Genomic DNA, 21587 nt, shown 5'->3' with positions numbered 1-21587 from the left:
ACTTCTTTTTTCCCCAAACTCTACAGCAAGCATGTTTCCAAAAGAAGTAGAGAAACAAACAAACAAACAAATCTGCTCTCCACATAAATTTACCAAAATGGATAGAAATTACTTATTTAAAATACTAACCCCTGCCTTCCCATCAACACTTTGGACCAATATACATGTTGGAAATCATGGATTCAATAGAGTAGGCGATAGTTCTATAAAGTCCTGATTTATTTTAATATTTTTTTAAAATATCCATCAGTCTCCATCCTTTTTGCACTGTTGAAGGGCGTTGATTGTCATTTTCAGGATTTTCCTTTTGGAATAGACTTCAGAACCAATTACCAGCCTTACAAAGTCAGCCTTGTCCTTTTACAGACATGTTCATAAAAGACATGGGCACGTTATGAATCCCAGGAAATATTTATTGCCACACGCATCATTTAGCAAACCATGTTTTATCTGTTTCTGGCTTAGGAAATGAACAGATACCGCTCTTGGTGCAGCCTCTTATTTGGTTATGACTGGGTTGGGATTCCGCTGGTTTACACCCAGGTATAAAATACTTTGCATGTGTGTTGTTTGTCCCCCCACCAAGTTAGTTAGTTATTTATTTTGAAAGAGAGAGAGAGAGAGTGTGCAAGTGGGGAAGGGCAGAGAGAGAGAGGGAGAGAGAGAGTGGGACGGGCAGAGAGAGAGAATCCCAAACAGGCTCTATACTGTCAGTGCAGAGCCCAATGCGGGGCTTGAACTCATGAACCATGAGATCATGACCTGAGCTGAGACCAGGAATTGGATGCTTAATCGACTGAGCCACCCAGGTGCCCCTGCATGTGGTTTTTAGCTACTTGCCCCCTTAGGCACTCTGGCCTGCTGTGGGGGTCCAGCGCTGTGTTCTCACTCAGACTTCTCTCCGTTGCAGGTTGTCACTCTGGCTGTCTACACCTTCTTCTTTGCCTGCCTGATTGGACGCCAGTTTTTGGATCCCACCAAAGGCTACGCGGGGCATGACTTAGATCTTTACATTCCAATCTTCACTCTCCTACAGTTCTTCTTCTATGCAGGATGGCTCAAGGTAGCCCACCGTCTGTGTGCCTGAGACCTGCTCTGTAATCTGTCATGTTCTGTCCTTTGCACCCTGGTCCTTTACTGAGTCACTCGCTCACGAGCGAGTCAAAGGTAGATTTAAGGTTTAATCACTCAGAGATGTTATTACTTGTAAACTAGAGATTCAAGTGATGTGGTGAGTACCATATTGCAGCAATCTAAGCAAAGACGTTGCAATAATACTCTTTTACGGCCAGTAATTTAAGTCTTTGTGTGCTCCCATTAGGATTATAATAATGTAATTAAAATAATAACTGTGACTTCACTGATATTTTATGCCATAATAAGCAAGTAGGCAGAGTAAAAGAGAGTAAATAAGAAGCCTTGTGTATCAGAGTTAAGTATTCGTATTATATTATTATCTTGGTTCTGTTCAACTCTGTAAATAGTTAACTGTGATTCTCCGCAGTCCCACTAGCTGTCCCCCATGAAACGCATCCCATTTTCAAAACCAGAACCGAGACTCAGAAAATGATTCAACAGAATCAAAACCAGAAACACCAGGATTTGTGACGACATTTGGTTTGCCAGGAAATTAAAAACAGGTCAGAGCAGTGAGGAAGACTTGTCCAGTCATGGGTGCAGAACTGTACCTGCTCCAACCCCCACCCCTCCCTGCACCCCTTACCCTTCCCTGGATGCACAGGTAAATACCAGAGCCGGAGCCTGGTAGTGAATGGAACACACACACACACACACACGCGCGCGCACACACACACACACACACACACACACACACAAAGACAATGGCTAAATCAAGGTAAATGAAATCCAATGACAGTTTGAAGATGAATAAAATCGAATTTTCAAACTTTTGACCTTTTGGCCAGCCACACGTTGACATGCACCGTGGAGGCCTTCCAGGCGGTGGCAACATTTTCCCTGCCAGTGCCTTTACCTTCACTGGTTTGAATCTTAACCAGGAACGATAAATACGTCATTTCAAAAAGTAAAAGCATGTCCTTTATAAATGGGAAAACCATTTTCAACCAGGTGATGGTAATTCTTAATTATTTTTACGCATTTAAGACAGAGAAAGAGCAAGAGAGACTAATAGCTCTCCTCTCCCATTAGTGAAAAAAGTAGACTCTAGTTTTATAAACAATAAACCACTACAAATGGCCCAGGTGCCCAATCATGCTAGTCTTTTATTGCCCTTTCCCCTGAGTTGTGCTAAGCTTCTTATTCTTTGCTTTGTGTCTACGTGAGGTGTTGGACGAGCCTGTTAGGAACAGTTAGCAGTTCCTGCCTTGGGAAATGCCCTCTAAAATATTGTTGGGACGAGCACCAGGTGTTGTATGTAAACGCTGAATCACGGGAATCTACTCCCAAACCGAAAAGCACACTGTAGGTTAGCCAACTTGACAATAAATTATATTTAAAATTTTTTTTTCAACGTTTATTTATTTTTGGGACAGAGAGAGACAGAGCATGAACGGGGGAGGGCAGAGAGAGAGGGAGACACAGAATCGGAAACAGGCTCCAGGCTCTGAGCCATCAGCCCAGAGCCTGACGCGGGGCTCGAACTCCCGGACCGCGAGATGGTGACCTGGCTGAAGTCGGACGCTTAACCGACTGTGCCACCCAGGCGCCCCTATATTTTAAAAAATAATAAATAAAATATTAACATTCCTTTCCTTTATAAAATATTTTCAAAGGCAAAATATGAAAATACCACATTAGCTCCTTTAAGAGATAGACAGTCCTAGGAGAAGTGTTTTCCCACTCAATGGATTATATCTCAACTTCTAAGCAGCTGTTTTATCTTGTCCATTCCAATATTTATAAATATTTTCAAAGTGTAAAAATCCCATCTTAACCTTATAAACAGTATATTAGTTACCTGCTGGAAATGAAGCCTCCAAAAGAGTAAAGGATATTTTTTGAGAAAATCAATTCTGAAACATAGGTATCATTTTGAAAGTTAAATGTAGACTCTCATACTATATGCAGGACTGATCCCATAAAAGTGAAATTCTGGTTATAACAAGAATATTTTCCAGGCCTCTTCAGGGGTCCACTTAGGGAAAATCTCAGGCAAGGAAGGATAGACAGGCCCTGGAAAGGACTTTGACGTGGATGTCGCTGTGAGGCTGACTGACTCCGGGCTCAGGCCCTGCCCAGTCTGGGGAACTGGGGCGACGTATCTCTCTAAGTTGACGGTTCTCAACTCCATCCACATACTAAAATCTCCCGGGAGTTTCACCAGGTGCTGATATCTCAGCTCAACCTCACACCCATTTAATTAGAATCTCTAAGGGAGGAACCCAGGCATCAAGTTCTTTTAAAGCCTTCCTGGTGACTTTGATCTTCATCCAAGGTTGAGAACAACTGCTCTAAGTGGTTAGTGGTTAGACTTAAGTCCTAAAAAATAAGTAGGCAGAATTTCTACAAAATGGTCTCAGAACATAGAAATTCAACTGATCAATGGCGTCTTTATTTTATACACTTTTTTCCCATTTAGACCGAATGTAAAATCTCTCTCTCTCTCTCTCTCTCTCTCTCTCTCTCACACACACACACACACACACACACACACTAGATAATAAAAAGCAAGAGATTTAAAAAGAATAAAGGAGTCATATTTGACATATAAATCTCTTATCAAGAAGGCTATTCAATGCCAGAACATGGTTAAGATCATTTCATATTGACCAACTATTAGAAAATATATGGTAAGACGCTGCCTCAACTTTTCATAGTGGGGAAAACTGACCCACCGGATAAAAGTAAATCCTTTAGAGTAAAACAAAGGGAGACAAATTCCAGCTTCATGACCCCCAGCTCTCTGACTTTTCATTCAACAGTTGGATCCAATAATTGTGAAAACTCCTTGACTTATTTTCTTTCATTGTGCTCTACATCTCTGCTGTTTTCCCTTCCTCATGGTTACATTTTGTCTCATCACTTGGGCCCTTGTAAGTTCCTTAAGCCCCCAGGCTACGTCGCCCTGGAAGTGCCGCAAACGGTGCCTTGCACCTTATCTGTGCTCCTTCGACATTCACGGGTTTGATTTGTACCCGACATCAATCATTTGGCTCCTACATGGCACAACTTCTCCTGAAGGGCCTGTGCTGTCACCAGCTGAACAGACAGGTCCGCTGGAGAGCAAACCCACGCAGGTGCCTCGCTCGTGGTCTGAGAGCAGTGTCGCTTGCAGGTAAACATCAGTGTCTGTGGAGCCACCCACTCCCCTCTGGGCTTCATATTATGAAAGTGGCAAAGGGCATCACCTCCGTCACCTTTGGCTTGCATTCCTAGTTTTCACAAGCATCACGATGGACCTATTCTATGTTCTCCACCGCAGGTAGCTGAGCAGCTTATCAACCCTTTTGGAGAAGATGATGATGATTTCGAAACCAACTGGTGCATTGACAGAAATCTGCAGGTTAGAGGAGCTTTTCCTTCCTTTACAAACATGAATAATGAATCATTTGTGACGTTTCAGATCTGAACAGACTCTGACGGCAGGCCCCTGAACTTCAGAGCTGCAGCCACAAAAGAAAGAGGTTTGGCTCTCCAGTATCTTGCCTCAGCTCCTTTTGGAACTTCACAGGTCCTGGGTCTCAGTTGCAGTGAAGTTTAGTCCCTTGTAAATAGAATTTATTTTTATTTTTATTTAAATCCAAGTTAGTTAACATATAGCATAGTTTGGGAGAACTTAGTGTTTCATCACTTACATACAACACCCAGTGCTCATCATAAGTGCCTTCCTTAATGCCCATCACCCATTTAGCCCCCCCCCCCACTCACCTCCCCTCCAGCAACCCTCAGTTTGTTCTCCGTATTTAAGAGTCTCTTATGGTTTGCCTCCCTCTCTGTTTTTATCTTATTTTTCCTCCCCTTCCCCTAAGTAGAATTTCAAGCCAGTTTTCTTTGTAAGTTTATTAACTTTACACAGCCTCTTCCATCATACTGCAGAGCAATGTTTTAATTCATTCTTTAATCTGGTTTCTGTGGCCACCCAAGTGAGATTAGCAGGGACAGACAATGGCAGCCAGAAGTGATCTGGTGTGAGTTCCCAAATCCATGCCATGAAGTTCCCTGCAGTCAGATGTCCAAGCAGCTGGACACTGGAAACGTGGGCCATACCAGCCTATGTCTCAAATCTGACAGAACTAAACCTAATGGACCCCAGGACCCTTATCCCCAAAGCATTATTCCAGAGAGGTTTTTCTTAAAGAATCAGCATGAGAGAATTTTCCTTCCAGGCAGGACTCTCTTCAGACCATTCTCTGTCCTCACAGATAAGGAAAGAACTTCAACTTGGCTACTTGCTTCAGGCCCTTGCTCAGTTCTTAAGCAGGTTCAAATGTTTCACTATGTTTCACTGTTGGTTCACAAACTGGCTGCATACCTAGAGGGCTGGGAGAGATGGAAGAAAGAAGCCACTCCAGACTGGTAGGTGGCAGGTCTAATAAGCAAGGGAACTGACCTACAAGGCTTGTTTGGGGCAGCCACAAGACAAGTAGATCTCCATGCCCACCTGCCAGAATTGTAAAAGTTTATACCAAGGCCTTAACTGGGTTCAGTCACACTTTCAGTCCAGATGGTCTCAATAATACACTGCACTCTCAAGGCTGTGTCCTTGAAATGGCTCCACTGTAAGAACAGTGAGCAGAATGTACATTCCCATGACAGGGGAGGGGTGGGGGTAAAGGGCCTCCTGTAGCCTGGGTTCAGCTCTGAGGTCAGCAGAGGTTACATCCTCTCCATGACCTCCTCCAACAATCACACTGTCAATCTATCAAGGAGGAAGTATAATGGTTAGGACACTTGCTCTTTGTAAAGATCGGATTTGCAGGTTAATAATTTATTCATGCATTAGTTTGTCAAAGTCAAGGAGAGAGACCACTATATAGCCCCAACCAGGGGCACCTGGGTGGCTTAGTCAGTTGGGCGTCTGACTTCAGCTCAGGTCATGATCTCATAGTCCGTGAGCTCGAGCCCCGTGTCCGGCTCTGTGCTGACAGCTCAGAGCCTGGAGCCTGCTTCGGATTCTGTGTCTCCCTCTCTCTCTGCTCCTCCCCTGCTTATGCTCTGTCTCTCTCTGTCTCAAAAATAAATAAATAAATAATTTAAAAAAATTTTAAATGTTTAAAATATATATATATACGTATATATATATATCCCCAACCAGTATAGACCTGCTGATATACGTATCCAAACAAACAAATAATCAGGGCACATAAGAAATGATATCAATTACAGGGTGCCAGGGTGGCTTAGTCGGTTAAGAGTCCAACTCTTGATCTCAGCTGAGGCCTTGATCTCAGGGTTGTGAGTTCAAGCCCCATATTGGGCTCCACACTGGGCTTAAAGCCTACTTTAAAAAAAAAAAAAAAAAGAGGGCTCCTGTGTGGCTTAGTCGGTTAAGCATCTGACTTCAGCTCAGGTCATGATTGTGCGGTTTGTGGGTTCAAGCCCCTCTGGCTGTCAATGCAGAGCCCACTTTGGATCCTCTGTCTCCCTCTCTCTCTACTCCTCCCCCTCTCGTGTTCTCTCTCTCAAAAATAAATAAACATTAAAAATGATTTTAAAAAGAAATGATATCAAGTATAAGTATGTTTATGGAATCAACGGAATGGGATATTGAGAATCTTCTCCTTCCTATGATATCTGGAATTATGAGGTTGCTGTAAGGATAGCCACTAGACAATACGGTAACTTTGAACCAAGAAGGAAAAGGAGTCTCTCCTGCCTCCTAGTAAAATGTAGCTAGCTCCATTCTGGGCATGTGGCTTGATAAACCAAGTCTGGGCAGTTTTATAGCCCCACTTAACCCCCATTGCCAAGTGCCCTCACGCAATAAACATGTGCAAGTCTCTGCAACGGTCCTGGTTACAGCAAATATGAACAACAGACATTTGTGTATTTACTCTCTCAGACTGCTCTATCCTGCTGCAAATCCCATCCACCCATTGGAGCTTACTCTCTGTCTTTATACAATCCACATCCAAATTATTCTAACAATAAAACAATGATTTTAGGTCTCTCTTTTAGCTGTGGATGAAATGCACATGAGCTTACCCAAGATGAAGAAGGACATTTACTGGGATGATTCTGCTGCTCGACCACCTTATACACTGGCAGCCGCTGACTACTGCATACCCTCCTTTCTGGGGTCAACAGTCGAAATGGGGTGAGTGCATTTTTTTTAATCATCAATATTTAGAAAATAAGTTGGTCACTGTTCTGATTTTTTATGCTCTGGTCTTGAACTCACTTTCACGACAACTCTCAATTGGTAACATCTTATTTCAGATTTTCAGGTATAATTAATATGCCCGAGGAAGTTTGAGAGCAAAGAGACTATAGCTTCCGGTTTAAATGTGGTGTGTGTGTACATGCAGGCATGTGTATTTGGGGGTAATTTGCATTTCACCTTGTTTTTATACCACAGAAAACTTTTCCAAAAGTTGTGAAATTATCCTCTTTTCTCCTTCCGATTTGAAAAGTAGTTTATTCAATTATATAATCATTTATTACTTAAGACGTTCATAACTGAATGTATTTCTAACAAGTGTTTATGAGGCATATACCACATGCAGGCACTGTGTTAGACTACTTGGAGACAAGCAAATCCTAAGGAATGAGATAAGTTTTCTCTAAGATTTTAATTCAACTATGTTTAGTAGACAAGTCAGTCTCTGTTCTGTGGTTTTAACATAACAATCTGTCCCTATGTACTTAGCTTTAAATAAATGGGCTGAGGCCTGAAGTAACTCATGCACACTTCTCGAGTAATTTTATTAAATCTGATAATGTATTTGATTTTGGAGAAATGTGTGAATGTGGGGGAAGTTTAAGTATTTTTGCTCAAGGCAGCTGCCACAGTTTCCAAGTAACTTAAAGAGAAGACCGTGGACAAATTTAGAAAAATAAGGAGAACCCCCTTAAAAAAGAGGAAAACTTTTGCAGGATTTTTCTTACAACTTGTGACAAAACTGTGGTTTGCTGTTGACACCAGCTCTCGGCAGATTTGTGAGGCAAGTTCACGTCCTGTAGTTGCTACCTGGGGACCTTCTTTCCTCTCTCCCACGGTGTTCAGCCCTCCTGTTTCCCAACCACAAGGATATCCAGCTTCAGCCCTATTCCCACAAGGCTTCACTCTTGGCTGAATGTCTCTTGATCCTAACAGGTCTTCAAGACCCAAAGGAAAAGATGACCAAGTAGAATTTCAGGAGTGGGGTCAAATGATGAGATGATTTAGGAGCCAGGAGATTTGCCTGTTGTCTTCAAAGCACACCTGAGAGAAGGTTGCACACCCCAGGCTAGGCTTGCCTTGGCTTCCAGACGGCCCGACAAGCCTGGATCCTCCTGTGCGCATCCCAACCCCAGCTGGTTGCTCAGTCTCCACAAAGAGCAATTCACTGTTGTTCGCCCTTCTCGGCAGTTTGTGGTGGCAGTTTCGTGGGTTTTGAAATCCTTCTCGATTTTGAAAATTAATAGATGCTTTTCTGTGGATTTGTTCTGGGATAACTCAACAGGCTTTAACCTTTCTCTCCCTTCCCATCACTGATTAATGCACAGAATTGAAGGTCTAATTTGTAAGAGAAAAGAGACTAGCACATTTGATAGGGCTGGAGAATCATTGTGGTATCACTGTTGGGACTATAAGTGCCCTTGTGCTCCATATCTATCATCCAGTTAGTTGTTTTTGCAGGATGGTTACAATGATAGTTTTTGTTTGGTCTCAAGATTTTCATTTTGGTCTACATATTCATCCCAAGTATCATAATATTACATTCTTCTGTGTCCATGTTCTTTAGAAATTATTAAAATACCTATTTCGGGGCGCCTGGGTGGCGCAGTCGGTTAAGCGTCCGACTTCAGCCAGGTCACGATCTCGCGGTCCGAGAGTTCGAGCCCCGCGTCAGGCTCTGGGCTGATGGCTCAGAGCCTGGAGCCTGTTTCCGATTCTGTGTCTCCCTCTCTCTCTGCCCCTCCCCCGTTCATGCTCTGTCTCTCTCTGTCCCAAAAATAAATAAACATTGAAAAAAAAATTTAATAAAAAAATAAAAATAAAAAAAATAAATAAAATAAAATATCTATTTCTATTTCTAAATATAGAGACACAGAATTAGGGATCTATAAGACCTCGAAGAAAATATCTACCCCAAACAATTATTGAGAATATTAAATGAGATTGGAAACATCAAAACACTCTAGATGTAACCATAGAGCATTGTTAATATTGACTCATGTAAGTACCCTGTTTGTGGATGTCAAAATGATTAAACATTAAAGAAAGATTAAACAATCTAAGCCATTTTTCATATTAAGCTAGCACTGGAAATTTGGAACAGAGAAAAAATTCTTGAGAGAAAACTGGGAGATGTGATATTTAAGAATGCAGCAAAAAGTTTTTAGTTATCAGAGAGAATTCCTCTAATTAAGACAGCCTATTTACTAGCATGATGGGAACGGCCACAGGCAAAGGCCAGAGTCTATTAGGGGAGGTTTCTGGGAGGCATTTAATTGGACTCTGGAACCAAATGATCAAAGAAACAATTAGGCAAAAGTTCACTTGATCTTGATTTTCTGCATGAATGAGGACCATTCAAAGGGAACCTCACAGTCCAGGAAAAGTCGCTACAGGAATGCAGGCTTTTGGAGTATTCACAGAAATGCCCACTGTTGATTCTTTCCAGGACTGTGCTGTTACGCAAGTTGTTTCCGCTCACCTGTGTTGGAAAACCAACTCCAGCTAACTTAAGCAAAAAGGGGTTTCTTGGGTCACATCTGGAGACTAGCCTAGCTTTGGGTGTGGCTAATTTCAGAGGCTCAAAATATGTCACCGGGACTCACTATTGCCCTCTCTATCTCTTCAGTTCAGCTTTTCTCTCCACTGGCTCAGGTTTCAGACAGGCAAAACAGCAAGATGGCAGCCAGCAGCTTTACAACCTATCCTCTCAGCAAATCCTGTGGAAAGAACATGACTCTTAAAACTAAAGTACTGAATTAACTGGCTGGGCTTGGCGAACATGCCCATTCTTGAACAGGGAAGCACGATATTTTGATTAGCTGAGGCCTGTTCACATGTCCATCTTTGGACCAAGGGGCATGTGTCAGCCCCAAGCAACCATAGGGAGGAGGTGATGTCTTAAGAAAATTAGAATGGTAGTACTAGGAATAGGTGAATGGTTTGCTAGGCTGAAAGCAATGATTGTCCTCTAAACTCATAAAAGATCACTCCCTAAGAATTTCACTGTTCACTCACCAAATACAAAGTTAATATCAAGTGAGCCATCTGACGAAGGCTCAGGGGAAAAGGGAAGGTAAAAGTAAGGATTACTGTAGCACAGGTGATTTTGTTGATGATGACTGAGTCAATGAGCCCTGTGCATTAGGATAAAGACCGGGGTGTCAAAGTAGTATGGATTCAAGTGTTTCAGAAAAGTGTTTGCTGCTTGATGAGCATATAAAATCCTTTCCTGGTTGAGTAAGTTTTTAATTTTCTTATTCTATTTAGGATGTACGTTCCTAGCATATTTAATTCAGAAATCAAATTTCCCTTACCTTTTCACATCAACGTTTCAAGCTTATGATCACAATTCCCATGACCCAGAAATGCTAAAATCAAGGCAATGCCCTTCAATAACTGAACAAAAGTATTATCCAAGAGAAACCTGAGAAATTACTCTGCCTCCTATTTTCTTTTACATTCGGGGGACTACTCATTTCCACATAAAAAGGAAACTCCTTAGGAGGGCCTGAGTGGCTCAGTTGGTGAAGCATCCAACTTCGACTCAGGTCAGGATCTTGTAGTTCACCAGTTTGAGCCCCCCTATCGGGCTCTCTGCTCTCAGTAGGAAGCCTACTGTCCCCTCAAATCTGCCCGTCCCCCACTCTGCCCCTCCTCCACAGCGCACGGGCTCACATGCATGCTCTCTCTCTCTCCCCCCCACCAAAGTAAATAAAAATTTAAGAGAAAAAAGAAAACTCCTTAGAGACGATTCTTCTGTTCTCTATATTCAGGGACATATTCAAAATATTGCCATATTTTCTACACATTTACCAAATGTACATTAGCAAAATAAAGTAAGATTTTCCCCATATTTTATCTCAAATACAAATTTAAAATATCACGTTTTTCCTCGTATCTTCACATATAGAATGAACTCATCCATTTATTCAGGCAAATTTTCTTTCAGGGCCTGGTATACGATAGGTTCTATTTCAAATGCTAGGCATAGGCAAAAAAACAAAAACAAAAACAAAACAAATACCTCTTCAGCTCACTGACACAAGGAGACATGTTCTGGTACCATGTGGTAAACCCAGCAATGGAGAAATGCTCAGTCTTAAGGGAATAAAAGAAAGGTATGTTTCACCCAGCGTGGTGAATGAGAGACGGCTTCTTGGAGCTGAGGAGTCCAATGTGCATCTTTAAGACTAAATTAGGAGCTAGCACACAAATAGAAGGAGGAGATTCAGCAAAGGGTAAATTCCAAGCCAATATGCACAAACAGCAAGGAATGACAGTGTATTTAAAGTAACAGTTTTTTTTTTAATTTCAGCTTTATTGAAGTATAATCGACATAAAAATTATGAGGTATTGAAAGTATACATTGCGGTGATCTGCTGTTTTAATTAAGGTGTCTTTTCATCATCTTTACTGTTGGAGACACTATTAACCAAGATGAAGAGGTCACCCACAAGCAGAGGGAAGAGTTTTCCATAAGATGCGTGTGAAGAAAACACGCCCAAGCCCTGAAATGCAAATGACTCTTCTTTGGACAATAGCAAACACTTACACGTAACATACCAAACTTTACCAAAACAAACCTAGAATGTTTAAACTCAAGCCAGCATTGCTGAAAACAAATTTCTTTTTTTTTTATGTTTATTCATTTTGGGAGAGAAAAAGTACAAGTGGGAGGGGAGCAGAGAGACAGACGGAGACAGAGAATCCCAAGCAGGCTCTGCACAAATTAGTGCAGAGCCTGACATGGGGCTCAAACCCACAAACCACGAGGTCATGACCTGAGCCGAAATCCAAAGTTGGATGCTTAACCGACTGAGCCACCCAGGTGCCCCAAATTTGTTTTTATTTTTATTTATTTATTTAATTTTTTTTTACGTTTTATTTATTTATTTTTTTTTTTTAATTTTTTTTTTTCAGCGTTTATTTATTTTTGGGACAGAGAGAGACAGAGCATGAACGGGGGAGGGGTAGAGAGAGAGGGAGACACAGAATCGGAAACAGGCTCCAGGCTCTGAGCCATCAGCCCAGAGCCCGACGCGGGGCTCGAACTCACGGACCGCGAGATCTTGACCTGGCTGAAGTCGGACGCTTAACCGACTGCGCCACCCAGGCGCCCCACGTTTTATTTATTTTTGAGACAGGGAGAGACAGAGCATGAACGGGGGAGGGTCAGAGAGAGAGGGAGACATAGAATCTGAAACAGGCTCTAGGTTCCGAGCAGTCAGCACAGAGCCCGACGCGGGGCTCGAACTCACAGACAGTGAGATCGTGACCTGAGCCGAAGTCGGACGCTTAACCGACTGAGCCACCCAGGCGCCCCCCAAATTTGTTTTTAAAACAAACAAAAAGTGGGGCGCCTGGGTGGCTCAGTCGGTTAAGCGTCCGACTTCGGCTCAGGTCACGATCTCACGGTTCATGGGTTCAAGCCCTGCGTCCAGCTCTGCTGACAGCTCAGAGCCTGGAGCCTGCTTCAGATTCTGTGTCTCTCTCTCTCTCTGACCCTCCCCTGTTCATGCTCTGAATCTCTCTGTCTCAAAAATAAATAAACATTAAAAAACAAACAAACAAACAAACAAAAAGTAAGATCCAGGGCTAGCCCACCACAGCTAGCCAGAGGTAGAATGCTATTCACATGACAGCACCATGGGTCGCTCCAAAACTCTTGTTCTTTTTTAAATACTTAGGATTATCCATTAGCACAAATGTATAAGTCTCTGAGGAATGGAACACAAGGAAATTAACGTCCTAAAGTCTCATAACTCCCTTTAATCCCATCTCGAAAATCAAAACCCCCAAGAGCGAAGAAGCAATAACCCCTTAAGGGCATTGGGAAAACCCCACTGAAACATCTATCCATAGCAGCTAAAGGATTCCAAATCCTGGAGAAGAGAGGCAGTAGCTGCTTATGAAATGGATCACTGACATGTGCACACATGGAAGTGTGCCCGCTCTAAGGGTCCTGCTGATGTAAAAGAGTGCTCTCAGCCTGTGGACTTGCTGCGATACCCTTTAATGAACACCGCTTTACTGGGCTTTCTGCTGTCATTCAAATATGTCGCAACTTCCTCACACTTAGAGTGGTCTTAAGGAATGGATCTATGAAGTCAGTTAAGGATGCACTTAGCACAGAGGAGAAAGATACAGATTTTTGCAAGCGTTCCTTCTGGTTAGGAGCAGAGGGATTTATTTAAGATTTATTTGGTGCTATTAAACTGTAAACACGCAGAAATAATGACTTTTACTCATCTATCTTCATTCCAAAGTCTCTCCGAATGTGTAGAAATAATATAATAACTTTTTTGCAATTGTACGTATGTATTTAATGTGTACAAAACATTCGGGTTGCGTAGCACAGTCAGAAGTCTTCTTGGCAGTATTAGTTCAAATATACCAAAATATGTATTTAACAAGCATGTCCTTTATTAAATTGTGGTTAAATATACCTCTAGATGGATGTTTTAGTAAGTTATCCTCTCTTAGCTAACTATATTCAAATATTATAGCTTTTACAAGAAAATACATAGTCTGATACATACTATTGCATGCGTGTGTTATAAACTACCAAAAATATCTCAAAATTCTGAATCACTAACTTCGACAAAAATGTATTCTTGGAACATTGATTTTCACTTAATGTACCAGAAAGGAAGGAGAAACGGAGCCTCCCAAGGAGATGATTGTGCGTTATTAACTTTAAAATTCTAGAACCTTCTCAGGGATTCTTTCATATGCCCTCATAGGCTCACCATTGGCACTCGATTTTCACCTTCTAAAAGACATGACAGGTATAGATGACTTAATGTCCTTTTCTCACAAAACTCCCACAGGATACAACAACTTTGAAATGTGGGGGACTTTAAGTGAACCCCCATTTGGGGCCACAACTTATTTTTGCATCAGCCAGCGGAGGGCCCATGAGCATAACCAGAGTAGTAATAGGAGTCTAGATATGCCCGTTCTTTTACCAGATTTGCTGTAATCCTTGGCCCAAACTAGCAGAGAGGCAAGAGAGTGGCAGCAGGAGGGTCACCAGCCCTGGGAGCCCCTATTGTGAGCTAAGCAAACCCTCCGTGATGCTCCCCTACTCCAAAGTGTCCCCCAGCAAGGGAGTCAGGAAGGGGTGCTGGGTGGATACAACCTCTGTCCGCTGGGTTTTCCTCCCAGTGCTTGGCCCCCACCTCCCGGCTCAGCACGAGTTACCTTTCCCATCTTATAAATCCTAGGCTACGGCTCTGACAAGATTCTGCAGAGCAGAAGGTTAAAAATAACAGCACTTGCCTCTAATGGGTTTGAAGAGTACATTTTGCTCTGCTGTGAATAAATGTCCCTCTACACGGGCTCTGCCCAGATAGATTTTCAGGCAAATCATCAGCTCCCTCCAAGGCGGCTGCCTGACTTTGAGGAACACTAGCAATTTGAAAATAATAAATCTGACCTGAGAAGTAGAGTTCATCATATTAAATATCAATTTCCTAAATTCCTCATTTCAATTTTGTTAAAATGGCCTAAATTAATTGAATTTAAAGTGTCAAAATACCACTTCTTAAAAATTTTTATTTATTTTTGAGAGACAGAGACAGAGACAGAGCATGAGCAGGGGAGGGGCAGAGAGAGGGAGACGCAGAATCCAAAGCAGGCTTCAGGCTCCCAGCTGTCAGCACAGAGCCCAATGTGGAGCTCGAACTCACGAACTGTGAGATCATGACCTGAGCCAAAGTCAGACGCTGTCAGACTGAGCCACGCAGATGCCCCTCAAAATAGCACTTTAAACGTTGGCACAACAGCAAACAAAATGGCCACCGTGAGGTGAAGATGTTGACTGACCTTACCGAGGTAAACATCCTATAATATACACATATGTCAAACCATCACATTGGACACATTAAACTTAAAGAATGTTATATGTCAGTTATATATCAATAAACCTGGGGGGAGGAGGTTAAAAAAAAAAAAAGGTGGCCCAGAGAAAGAAAGGCAAGCATTATCCAGTTTTATCCTTTAATCTTGTGAAGCTCTGTATTTATTTACCTGATCACACACATGAGAAAGCTTTGTGAAAAGCTTGCTTCGGGAAAAAAAAAATGCATTAGATCTCTCAAGTTAATGGGGCTGTTTTGGTCTTTCCATATGAGACACACGCCATGAATTCTGAAAGTCACTGCCATCTCCAGCAGTCCTGTCCCTTCTTATTATGGCAACAGGAGGTGACAAGTGTTCTTCTGTGCCCTGAGCAGCCCAAGCGTCTTTTCAAAAGCCCTGAAATCACTGCTGCCTGTGCCCTCAGAAATCTGTCACTGGCAAGGGAGACTGTGGGGCTGATGGTTCACTGGGTGCCCAATAGATATTTTGAAAGTGTGGGTTGTTGGTCTTTTATAACAGTTGCGATTGAAATAACATATCCCAATCCTGACGCCAGTGCGACCTGGAGGATGACGCCTGCTCTCCCTCCTAGACTCGGCTACAACCAACTAGCCCGCCTGGCTTAACATAACCTGTTCTCTCTCCCACACCTACCCTTCTCCACCCTTTGAAAATAATGCCCAATACATAGCACAACCTTCCTCATTCTCATCTCTTCCGTGTTGAGGATTTACATTGTGCAATAAATGTTAACTGCAGGATTTGGCAATGTCTGCAAGAAAGCCACCTGATCGGCCCCATCTTCCTTCTCCCAAATAATCAGCTTTCTCCTGTCCTTATGCTTCCTCTCCATTCACTCAGTGCCCTCGTCTAACCATTAAGTGACTGTGAGAGTCATCCCTTCTAAGGTGTTCATTGTCAGATGGCAGCACCAAGGTGTAGTGACACTTTTTTGAGTATATTTTGAGAGAGACAGAGAGAGTGCAAGCTGGGGAGGCGCAGATAATCCCAAGCAGACTCTGTGATGTCAATGCAGAGCCCGACACGGGGCTCGAACTCACGAAACCACGAGACCTGAACCGAAATCAAGAATCAGACACTTAACCAACTGAGCCACCCAAGTGCCCCCGGGTAGTGACATTTTTAAAATACACTCTTGGAGGAGAAAAGGGATTAACTTTCAGGCAGACGCTATCATTTCCTCCAAGCAGGTGCGAGAAGTCAACAATGACTTGGAAATCACCTCTGAAAGTCTGCCAGTCATTGACAGAGTCCTTTTCATATTGCCTACTCTTCAAAGCTTTTCCACATCTATTACTCTTTTGAACTCCCCCACAGCCTCTAAGGCAGGTAGAGGAAGTATTGTTGTCACTAGTTTTCAAGTATGATGCTGAGTCACAGAAAGGTTAAGTGGCTCTCCTAAGGTCACACAGCTAGTTAGAATCAGCCCAGGCAGCAGAAATCCTGGCTCTGCGAGCTCCCGAATAAATCGTTTTCCTCACCACAGAGGCAATTCTCAAATTCCATCTTCTGGACAATAATGGCTGCATGGCACTTTCCATGAATGTCCTCCTAGCTCTAATTACTTGCCTAAGTCCAAGCGAATTCCAGAACCTTTTTCAGCTGACCTTCTCTAATGTATGGCAATATAATGAGCACGCTTATATTCTACCGTATAATGTTTCTGCTATACTTGTTTTGGAGTGTTTTAAGTGGTGTGATATTTGGACCCCAGGATTGTACTAACCTTGTACTAAAAGTACACTTTAAAAACCAAATAAGGAGGAGAAGAAAGTCTGAAAGGACCTAAAAGGTACATCCAAGTCGCCCAACTTGGGAAATGGAGCATCTTTCAATGTAGTCTGTTCTGTGTGCTCTAAGCTTTAAACCATTTTGTTCTTAAACCATGGTTTCTGATGTCCTATTGGGAACCGTGACTTTCAGAGAAAGGAGATGGGGATTGTGTGCTGGCAGTGAAACATTCCCTCACAGACACATTTGGAAGAAAGGTCATTAGGTTCATCGTGTGTGGGGGGGCTTCACGACTGCTCTTTGATAACATAAACACCCAAAAGGCTTCCTTCACCACTTCAGCATGACATTCATAAAACTGCCCCTCCCCCCCAGAGCACAGGCCACCAAGTGTTCCTCCAAAGACCCACCAATAGGTCTTTCTGACTAATAGCGTAGAAAGTTCCCATGTCATGTTTCTTACCCAAAGCATTTCTGGACGACAACATTCATCAATGTTGCTGTCCACGTAGTTCTTCCAGAACTACCACAAAATAGCACAAGTCTACCTATGCCCTTCGTTCACAAAGGCAGCCCATAGTTGCCCCCCGCCTTTGGGATAAAGTCCAAATCCCTCGACCTGGTACATAAGACTCTAACACAATCCAAGGCTACCTTTTCAGCTTTATGCCTGACATTATTCTGTGCTTGTACAACTCAAGTTTTTCCCATCTTCACACACAAACACCCTAAAGTTTCCCCCGACTTACTTGTTCAAGTCACTTCTTCCATTGGAATGCTCTGCCCATTTGATTCCTTCTCGATGTCAAAAAGTCAGCTCAAAAACTTACTTTGTCCCAATTTAGCTAATTATATACGTGCCTTCTCCCTCCTTTTAAACTGTGTTATACAGTTCTTGATGCAACAGATTTACTCATAGTAGATGCTCAATAAATTTAGTTGGGTAAGTGGATAATTCTCATGTGTCCACGACAGAGTCTCATGAGGCAGGAAGGTACAATAGGGTGTACTGGCAGCCCTGCCCGGTGTCAGTTGGTGAACCAGTAGAACATTAGCAAGAGCCCTGGCCTTTTTGCAGTTTGCTCTTTGTAACTGGTCTGTTTTTCTCTAATTTGTGATGCAGGGCCTTAATCTTCTTGCCCCCATTGAATATACATGTCCATCATCAGCATAGTTAGAAAATTTTGTCCTTAGGATTTACAAAGTTTTGAAGTAATGGTAGTATAAACATGTTTCCTAGAAGATTTTTTTTTAAACATTTATTTTTGAGAAAGAGAGAGACAGAGTGTAAGCGGGAGAGAGGCAGAGACACAGAATCTGAAGCAGGCTCCAGGCTCCGAGCTGTCAACACAGAGCCTGACGCGGGGCTCGAACTCGCAACCCATGAGATCATACAGAACCTGAGCGGAAGTCAGACGCTTAACTGACTGAGAGCCACCCAGGCACCCCTGGAAGATTTTATCATTCTTACAAGGCAGTGTGGTTTAGAAGTAGTTGAGGAAGAGAAATCACAAATAAGAAGTCAAGATCTCAAATGGAGGACAGAGGCTCGCCCTATAAAGAGAGATTGGCAGCCCTACTTTGGATTCCCAGGGCACATCCAGTGTGGCGATCTTAGTGAACAACTGCACTTGTCGCTCCTCTGGTGTGACTGGAGATCTGACCTAATGAAACTCGGCGAGCTGGGTCACCGGGGCCGCTGAGACATGAGTCTGCATTTCTCAAGTTGGCGTAACCGAATCGGAGCCATGCACGGCCGAGGTGGGCCAGAGGCTATCTGGTAGCCAAGGGCACTGCTGGGGCTTTAGAATAACAGCACAAGGTTGTAATCGGATGCCATCCCGGGACACTTAGCCAGTTAATCATCTCGATCAGCCATCTTTTATTCATAAACACGGAGGAATGATGTTCTCTTTGCTGCTCACTTTACCCTTTCAGGTTACACCAACATCCTGCTGCCCCGACACTCCCCTCTGTGTCACACAAAGCGCACCTGGCATTGTGAAGGCATCTTGTCACCAGGGCTGTCGATAGGAACATTGGAACCAGGGCGGACCAAGCACTGTTGCTCCCGGAGCTGGTGTGAGCATTTGCGGTTTAAAGGCAAGGCTTTAAGTAGCTCCTCTTTGAACCCCATTAAGACCACAAATCCACCGACACATGAGACAACCGTGTAATGTGAGGCGGGAGCAGGCATTGCGACCCCATAGCCCTCGCTGTTATCCCAATTATCCATTTTATTTCAGCCTTGAAGGAGAAGGTTCAAAAGGCTAGGGTTATTCGTTTTATGTCTCAAATGTTGAAAGTTCAACATTACCAAATCTATCAAACTTCATCACAGGGGAGCCCAGCTACGTCGAGAGACCACACACCGCCCTCCTTGATGGATGTGTGGTCCCATTTCTCCTTCTGTAACCCTAGATGAGTGGACCAGGGATGTTAACAAATTACCTGTGGGCAAGGATTGTGTTTTACTCATTATTCTGCACCCTCTTCCCCCACCCCCAGGCTCTACCTCACCACTTGACATCCAGGTAGCAGACTATATAAAAGGGACTAAGAACAAAGGCTTTGGAGTCAGATTTCTGGGTTTGGACCTCAATGGCTACACTGTCTTTAGCAATCTCTCTGGGCCCCAGTTTCCCCATCTGTAAAATCTGAATAATAATAGTACCAACTCACACAATGAATACGATAATTAACTGCATTAAGGCATGGGAGGTCCTTAAATAAATGTAAATGTGAGCTGTTTTTGCATTGTCTTGAATTTGGCTATGATGCATTATTGGGGGGGGGTTTACAGATCCTTAGTTCATGACCTTGGTTCACCTGCAATAAAGGAGAAAGAATACACACTGTATCTTCTTTTTAAGGTCTACGTCTGTAGATGAGTGATTTTCAAAGTGTGGTGTGGGGAACTCTGGGAATCCCCAAAAACCAAAACCCCAAGACCCAAGTCCTTAAGGTCAAAATTATTTTTGTAACAACACTAAAATGTTATTCACCTTTTCATTCTCATTCTTCCCTGACTTTCTGGAAAAGTGGGATTTTCCAGAAGCTACATGCTATGTGATGATGTCATCACTTAACATTTCATGGTATGAGTGCTTGTACATTCTTATGTGTGCAATTTTTTTATATTCCTCCGTTATTTCTGACACAGTAAGTAGCAATAGCTGTAACCCACATAAACAAATCTTTTCGGGGTACTCGATCATTTGTAAGAGTTTAAAAAGGTCCTGTAACCAAAAGGTTGGAGAATCTCTGCCAGACAATCTCAAGTTAAAGTCTCCCCCATTTCAAAATCTGTAATGTGAAAATACAAAACTCAGTCCTGATCTCTGAGACTCTGCCCACAGAGCTGGGGCCCTGAAACTGCTCTGCCTACATTTTGCCATTGTGTGTTTCAGACTGTCCGGGTCGGATCTCCCTGGTGAGGAGTGGCTGTGGAGTTTCGAGAAGCACGGCCAGCGCCATTCCATGATTAGAAGAGTCAAGAGGTTCCTGAGTGCCCACGAACACCCCGCCAGCCCCAGGAGGAGAAGCTATGGCAGGCAGGCCAGCGACAGCTCCATGTTCTTCCCCCCAAGTGGCGACGTCAGCCCAGCCAGAGATCTGCTGGATGTGCCCTCGAGAAGCCCCCACCGTGCCTCACCCGCCCAAAGGCAACCCTGCTCCCCAGAGGGGAACCCCAAGGCGTACTCCAGCCTGGGGGAGCTGTCCACGATCAGGGAGACCAGCCGGACAAGCACTTTGCAGAGCCTGACTCCACAGTCGAGCGTGAGGGTCTCCCCCACCAAAACGCCGCAGGTCCCCGAGGTACTGATCACAGTGACCGAGGCACCAGTGCCCACATCACGTGACTCCACTGCCTCCATCCAGAGCGCAGAGTTTACCGGGGTTGAGCCAAGCGGGACTGGACAGCAGGAGGTGCCTGTGGGATTGATTGCATTCCCCTCAGAGAAAGGGACACCTCCTAGGGACCCCAGTCCTCAGACTAGTTCAGCCAAAGATGAGAGAAACATCCTCACGTTAGCCTCTGGGGAAGACCCTAATGATAATGACAAGTTCCCCAAACGGTGGAGCCTCCCCGGTTTCCTGGCATCCAGCCACGCCTCCCTGACAGGCCTAAGTCCAGATCCCATCAGTTCTGAGCCCGTTCTTTCACTTGACACAGAAACATCCTCAGAGACCAGAGGAATCAACATTGTGGCTGGCTCGCGAGCCTCTCCTGATGTGCTATACTTACTGGAAAACCTGGACACCAAGGAAACAGACATCGTAGATTTTAATAATGAGCAAGCTGAGGCATCACCCAACGGAATACCAGAAAGGTCTAGGACCTGGTTCTAGCCTAGATTCTTACTTTCCCAGAAGTTCAGCATTAGTTCCAGAACATACCTAAGGACTGGTCAACTTTTTAAAAAGCCATCACACTGTATAAGCTACTTTTTAAACTGAAGGGCATTATGATCCTGAGTGTCTGAGAACTGAGAAAATCAAACACATTCACATCATCCATTACAAGGTGACTTTCATAAAAGTTACACAGACCACAGTGACATGTCTTAACCAAATAAGGAATCTTAAAAATATATATATATATGACTTATAATTCATAGATTGCTAGCTTTGTAGATAGATAGTCCAGTCTCCTGATTTTGCCTAT

At 43.4% G+C, this 21587-nt stretch overlaps 1 protein-coding gene across 1 annotated transcript in view; it reads left to right on the top strand.

Annotated features, from left to right (window-relative positions):
* BEST3 (bestrophin 3) overlaps window positions 1-21271 on the top strand; it is a 37680-nt gene extending 16409 nt beyond the window's left edge. The window contains exons 5-9 of the mRNA XM_047067127.1: window positions 466-543; window positions 911-1063; window positions 4403-4483; window positions 7086-7237; window positions 20329-21271. Coding sequence (XP_046923083.1) covers window positions 466-543; window positions 911-1063; window positions 4403-4483; window positions 7086-7237; window positions 20329-21271 — 1407 coding nt within the window. The remainder of the gene's footprint in view (window positions 1-465; window positions 544-910; window positions 1064-4402; window positions 4484-7085; window positions 7238-20328) is intronic.
* Window positions 21272-21587: the final 316 nt, after the last annotated feature.

Source organism: Lynx rufus, unplaced genomic scaffold (assembly GCF_022079265.1).
Source record: "Lynx rufus isolate CCGP_SWC_20201006 ecotype Redwood Valley unplaced genomic scaffold, mLynRuf1.p SCAF_7, whole genome shotgun sequence".
Taxonomy (NCBI): Eukaryota; Metazoa; Chordata; class Mammalia; order Carnivora; family Felidae; genus Lynx; species Lynx rufus.
The sequence above is the reverse complement of the archived record's forward strand: the minus strand, read 5'-3'. Positions and strand labels throughout refer to the sequence as shown.